A 6,676-nucleotide genomic window follows, 5' to 3' on the forward strand; every position below is an offset into this window, starting at 1 on the left:
AAAAGGTAAGAATACATAAGGTGAAAGGTCTGTTGGCAATCCCCAGCCTTTGATCCATAGGGAATGAACAATTTGATTTTGTGTAGGGTGCAACTTAAAGATTCTTTTTCTGTTTTCCCATCAGAGTGTGCAGAAATGGTTTTTTAGCAATCCCAGCAGAAATCTTCCTTTGTTCTGCAGGTTTCCTGTGGTCTGGCTGTAGGGCTGATCAGCATATTGCAGTCTCTGGATATAGCTTGATTTAGCATTTAGTTCTCTTGCCTCTTACCTACATTAGTTTTACCTTGTTAAGCCTTAAATTCATCTTCGGTAAACAGACATAAGACCATCCATCTTAGAGGTGTTCAAGTGTGATAATAAGCCTGATCATATAATTCATTCTCAAAACCAAGTTTACTGTTTACCTGGGTGAGCCGGGAAATATGGTCACTAAGAAAAGATGGATCTAAAAGTGATTTAAATATTGTAAAGCCCTGAGCACACATGTGCAAAGCTATTGTCAGAAGAGCTCTTTCTCCTACCAGCCCTTATGTCCGGGGCTGTGGTCTGTCCTCCAGCCAATATCAGAGAGGCCAGGGGACTCTGGCTCTTCCTCCCTGTCCTGTGCATCTCTCTGACTAACTGCTTCCCTCACCTCGGACCTTGCCAACCCACAGTGCTCACTCCAGAGAAGTGCGAGGAGGTAGACCCTGAGGTCCAGGGGGTAGCCTCGTCTGCAGGCCGGCTGCCCAAGTGGAAGGTATCAGCAGGGGCAAGGGCTGACCCTAGCTCTGGGCTGGGGCTTGGCCTGATACCTTGTCAGCACCAGGACCAGGACTCTGACCAGACCATGTTTACCAGAACAGCAAAGGGCCTATTTATAGCCTCAGCTGCTCATCTCTCTAGGTCATGGGTGAGGGGGCAGGGTGGCTCCTCAGAGCAAGGGTAGTAGTCAGACCGAAGGGACTTGGCTGTGCCCAGCTACCACTGACCAGACCCCTGAGCCCCTCCGCATGGCAGAGGAGACCTTTCCCTTCACCTCCTCCAAGCTCCGCTCTCTCCGCCTGCAGCAGGAGTGGCTGGAGTGGGAAGACCGGCGCCGGGCAGCAGCCCTGCAAGGCCGGAACCGAAGGTGCCCCCCAAGTTCCCGGGCCCGGCTCACCAGGCCACGCCACTCCTGCCGAGACCCAGCGGTCCACAGTGCTCTGTTCTCTGGCAACCTGCAACAGGTCCAAGCCCTGTTCCAAGATGAAGACACCGCCAACATGATTGTGGAGACTGTGAGCAACCAGCTGGCTTGGTCAGCTGAACAGGGTAGGGAGCACCAGACCGGGGCAGAAGAGGAGGAAGAGGGAAGAGGTGGGGGGTGGGGGGTGGGGAGAAGGGGAGAGCCTCAGCCCTATCCCCTCCCTCCAGACTGCAGACTAGACCATCCCTTCCCACTGCTCCCTCCTAAACAGAGATGAGGCATAGTTAGTGGTTTGTATGCCTTACCAGAATTAAAGTTATATTAACATATAAATTACATAGGAGCACAGTTATATTCTAAGCAATTTTTTCTTTGACTAGACATCCACACATACGAATATTTTTTTGTCTACAGAATGAAATCATAATCTATGTGCTATTTTATAACCTGATTTTTCATGTAACATCTTTCTATGTCAATAATCATATAAAGTTGACACAATATTTGAAATAGATGTATAAATTCTACTGTATGGGCATGCCGTGATTTATAGAACTAGTCCCCAGATAGATTGGATCAATTGGGTTCCTTTTTAAAAAATTATTTTATATAGATATATGATGAACATCTTTGTGTACTTGCCAACCAATTTCCTTAAAATCTATTCTGACAGGAGAGTTTATCCCTGTAAACCAAATACCTCTTAAGATTGACAGGAGATTGCTTCCAACCCATGAATTTTAGGGTTCAAAATCCTTGGAGAGCTTGTTCTCACAGTTACCACAGGCTCCAGGTTCCTGCTTGGCTTCAAGTGTTAGAGATGTGACCCTACCCAGGGCATCCTGGTCTTGTCCAACAGCATGTCCATCATCCCTCAAATGGAACTTGTCCTTAATTTCAATCCTAATAATAAACATGCTCTACCCAAGATTTAGGAAACCTTAATGCAAACCTTAACGCAAATTATAATGCAAACAACTTGCAGTTGAATATTAGGCATCTATGCCCCTTAAACAAGTCTTTGGCCATTTCTATAACTCTATTCAACAACAGTCCCATGATCAACTCCTCTCCCTACTCTTCCTTTCCCTACTCCCAACTCTAATTCTCCATCTCCACATTTCCCCCCACTTCCACCCCCACCCTCCCCGCTCCAGAAGTGCCCTAGAACTTCAAACTCATGGCTCCTTCAGCTCTGGTTGTTGGCTACTTCCAAGCTCAGCTCCAGGACCTCCTGTGCATAACTTCCCCCATCCCTAGTGTCAGAGCCCCAAGGGAAGCAAAAGAGCCAAGGACTCCATCAGCAGCTCAAAGACCCAGATGTTTCCTTAACAGGATTCACCCTACTAGTTGCCCTTACGGGTTTTTCTCTATGACACACATACTATGTTTTTTACAGATTGACAAACTGTTCTAAAAGGCTGTTCCAATTTACACTCCAAATCAGGGTGAGTGAGCCCCTCTCCACAGGTACAGCCTGGCACAGCATTTGTGTTCAGCCAGGGGTGCTGAGGGAAGGCCAATGTCAGCAGTTCACCTTAGCTTGCTCTGCCCGCCAGTCTCATATCCCACCCCCAACATTGCTCTCCTCAGGGTTCTGGGTGCTGACCCCAAAAACCAAGCAGACGGTGCCTCTTACCATCGCTGCAGCCCGAGGCTATACTGACTGTGCCCGCCACCTCATCCAGCAGGGAGCTGAGCTGGATGCTTGCATTGGAGGCCGGACAGCCTTGCACGAGGCCTGTGCCCAGGCCCAGTCCGACTGTGTGCGCCTCCTACTGACCTTCGGCGCCAAGGCCAATGTGTTGTCTGAGGAAGGCACAACCCCCTTGCACCTCTGCACAGCCCCTGAATCCTTGCAGTAGGTGCCCAGGAGCTGAAATGGTTTGGGGAGGGTGTGTGTGTGTGTGTGTGTGTGTGTGTGTGTGTGTGTGTCTCAGCTCACGTGGCCAGGAGAAGGGGAGGAGCACCTCATACACTCATGTCCTCACAACAACCTGGAACACGGGTCTCATTCTACAGATGAGAAAATCGAGGCTCAGAAAGGTTTAGTGACTTGTCTAAGGTCACATCAACTAAGCCCAGGAGGCAGAAGTGCTGTTGCTTTTGGGGAAGACCCTGTTCCAACTGCAGTCCTTTATTCCCTGTGATTACTCTGTAGCCCAATACGTGGTCATCAGATTTCATTGGAGTTGATGGATCTGCTCCTGAGTTTCAGTGCTGCCATTCTGGCTTTTTAATTATCAAATACTGTTAGTTTAATTTTATCATTAATATGGTTCGTTGTAAGTCTTCTTTACCCTGTGGTGGTTAATAATGAATATTTGCCCCCACAGTGGTCTGGCCTATAATTTTTCCAGGAACTAGAAGACAAAAACATGTGCTTCCTAAAATCTGGTTTTTGTCGTTTGTTTGGTTTTCTTTTGAGGAAAGTGGAGTAAGTGGGTCCCCAAGTACCTTCCTTTGTTGGAGTAGATGTGGCTGGCCTGGGAGGGTGGTCTTCAAGTTTAGAAGCAGGAGGAAAATATTAGGACTTCCACTTCTTTTACTTTTTGACTCATACACTTTAATTTTCTGTGTTTCATAGTGTACACAGTAGTAGGTTTCTAATTTTTTTTGTATGCTATCGAAATGTTAGACCACTGACAAATGATTCAGAACCAGGCCTTGGGGGTCCAGTGGGATTGGGGAGTTGGGTTAGACTCTAAGAAGGACTGTCTGAGGCAGTGAGTACTAATTCTTGTGAAGCCACTAACCTGCCATGTGTCCTTGGCTATGCTGTGACCTTTCTGGTCTGAAGTTTTTCATCTGAAAACTAAAGATGCTCCTGGTGACTTCGATCGGCCTTCTAGCTTTGCTGTCTGTCATGGGGCTTCTGGGAGTCTGATGATGGACGCCAGGTTGGCATCCAGGTGCGGGAGGTGGGAAGAAGGGGTGTAGGGAATGAAAGCAGGCTGAAGGGTTCCCACGCCAGTCCTTGAACTCTCAAGATTTGCCTTGGCACTTTGCATCCTCTCCCCAGGAGTGCCAAGCTGCTGCTGGAGGCAGGAGCAATCGTGAACTTCGTTGCGCGGGACAACGAGATGACTCCCCTGCATGTGGTGGCGGCAAGAGGCCTGGAGGAGCACGTGGCTCTCTACCTGGAACACGGAGCCGATGTGAGCTTGCGCACCAGCCAGGGCGAAACGGCCCTGAATGCAGCGTGCGCAGAGGCCAAGGGTCCAGGCAGTGGCCGGCAGCACCAGGCCGCCGCGCGCCAGCTCCTGGAGGCTGGTGCTGATGCCCGGGCGGCCGGACGCAAGCACCACACACCGCTGCACAACGCCTGTGCCAATGGCTGTGGGGCCCTGGCCGAGCTGCTACTGCACCACGGGGCCTGTGTTAATGTTCCCAATGCAGCGGGCCACACACCCATGGACTGCGCACTACAGGCTGTCCAGGACGACCCCAACTGCAAGCCAGAGGTCCTCTTCGCGGCACTGCTGGACTATGGGGCTCAGCCTGTGCATCCTGAGGTGCGTAGCGAAGGCCTGTGAAATGAGGCTCCATTTAGGTGGGGGAAGCTTGCGGATGGAATTGCTGCACCATGGGGTAAGAGTGGGGACCAAGAGACCAAGAACCCACACTCTGTGGCCAGAGGTCTATCCTCATCTTGGGAAGGACCAGTGAGGACCGTGGTCCCAAGGAAATTGACTGGGGCCAGAGGTTGTGGAGTACTCTTGAAGGTGGGGTAAACCGAGGCAGGGAAAAGGATGAGGAGAGCCAAAGACCTTAGCCTCCCAAATTTGGGTGAGTAGGGCTTTGGCTTAGGCTGGACTTGAGTCTGCTCCTGGTTGGGAGAAGCATGGTGCCCCTGAGACTCTCTTTTGATTCCTAGATGCTGAAACACTGTGCCAACTTCCCTCGGGCCCTGGAAGTCCTGCTTAATGCCTACCCTTGTGTTCCATCCTGTGATACCTGGGTGGAGGCGGTACTCCCAGAGCTGTGGCAGGTATGTCTACTCCAGAGTGGTAGGTAGAAAGGAAGGTTGGGTTCCTAGGCCTATCCCTCCAGGGTGGGCTTCCTGGAGGGAGGAGCAGGAAGGCCCCCGGGATGAAGAAGGACAGGCAGAGTGAAATCCCTGGGCTCTAGGGTCCCACATCCCTTAGCAGCTCAAAATAACCTCTAATTCTACATACCTCTCCAGCCTCTTTCTCACCTGCATCAACACATTTATCAGGCATGTCTGACTCAGTGGGCACTGTGCCAGCATCTTTGGAGTGGGGGTGAGTGCAGACATGGCTGAGACCAGGATCTGCATTGTGGTTCCAGCTCCCATGACCCCTGCAGGGCCTCTCTAGCTCTGAATCTGAGCCCTTCAGGATGTGCCAAATTTTGCATGGTGCAAAATCCTAGGGCCCTATCACTAGGTGGCCTCCGGTTGGAAGGGCAGAGTCAACAGAGTATTGGGCCATCTGACCCTGTTCCATTCCTGGCCTAGGAGCATGAAGCCTTCTACAGCTCTGCCCTGGGCATGGTGAACCAGCCAAGGCAGCTACAGCACCTGGCCCGGCTGGCCGTGCGTGCTCAATTGGGAAGCCATTGCCGACAGGCCACTGCCCGCCTTCCACTGCCCCCACTCCTTAGGGACTACCTGCTGCTGCGCGTGGAGGGGCGCATCCAGTGAGCACCGTGCCAGGCTGCTCCCATAGCTTGTCCTGCTTTCTCCATCTGTTGTCCCCCCAACCCTAGAAGACCAGTTCCTGACCCTATGTCCACACTCTGCATACCGTCCTCAGCCTGCCCATACCTCCACTGGCTTCTTGAGCCAACTGCTCACCTCCAACCTGACCTGCGCTTCAGCTCCTCTCTCCAGTGGGAAGGCCTGCAGACTCAGCCTTCACCTACCTCTTCTCCTTTGCCTAAGTGGATGGTGGCCCCTCCATCTCCCTGGGCCCAAGCCAGGAGGTGATGATCCTTGTTGCTCCCCATCTTCTGCCACCAGTGTACCTGTTCAGCCTCCTAAAGAGTGACAGACTCTGCCTCTAGCTGCACTGCCTCTGCCCAACTTGTCATTGTCATTCGAAGGGAGGACCGCATGGACTGGTCTTAAAACCCATGCTCCCCTTTGCTCCCAGGTGTTTGCATGTGCTGTTCTCCCTCCTTGGCATATCCGTTTTTTTTTTTGCCCTGGTTGAAGCTGATTTGATCCCCAAGAAAGCTCAATAGCACTATTTGACCAAGCTAGCAGGTAGCCTTTTTGATATCATACTTATTTAAGAGCCTGTGTCTGCTTCAGCTAGGCTGAGACTAGGACTATATTTATTTCTTGAACAGGCATTTCAGTAAATGGTTGTTGAGAGAGGAATAAATGAATGATGCCTGGGACCCATTTATGGTTGTGTCCCACCCCCTAACCTCCTCAGTGATGCATGGTGTCTTAAACAGTGGTTACTACACTTGTGATCTCTGAGGGCCTGTGACAAGAAGACTAGCTACCAGCTATCCCCTCTCTCTCTCTCTCTCTCT

The 6,676-nt window shown here is 51.1% G+C and overlaps 1 protein-coding gene across 1 annotated transcript; it reads left to right on the forward strand.

Moving 5' to 3' along the window:
* ASB16 (ankyrin repeat and SOCS box containing 16) lies at window positions 1–6,551 on the forward strand. Its single transcript, XM_039846851.1, has 5 exons — window positions 1–1,293; window positions 2,762–3,029; window positions 4,191–4,683; window positions 5,046–5,159; window positions 5,649–6,551. Exons 1-5 carry the CDS (start codon window positions 993–995, stop codon window positions 5,832–5,834), a joined length of 1,362 nt encoding a protein of 453 aa, XP_039702785.1. The 5' UTR covers window positions 1–992; the 3' UTR covers window positions 5,835–6,551.
* Window positions 6,552–6,676: the final 125 nt, after the last annotated feature.

The sequence above is a fragment of the Pteropus medius genome, unplaced genomic scaffold (genome assembly GCF_902729225.1).
Source record: "Pteropus medius unplaced genomic scaffold, Ma_sr-lr_union100, whole genome shotgun sequence".
Taxonomy (NCBI): domain Eukaryota; kingdom Metazoa; phylum Chordata; class Mammalia; order Chiroptera; family Pteropodidae; genus Pteropus; species Pteropus medius.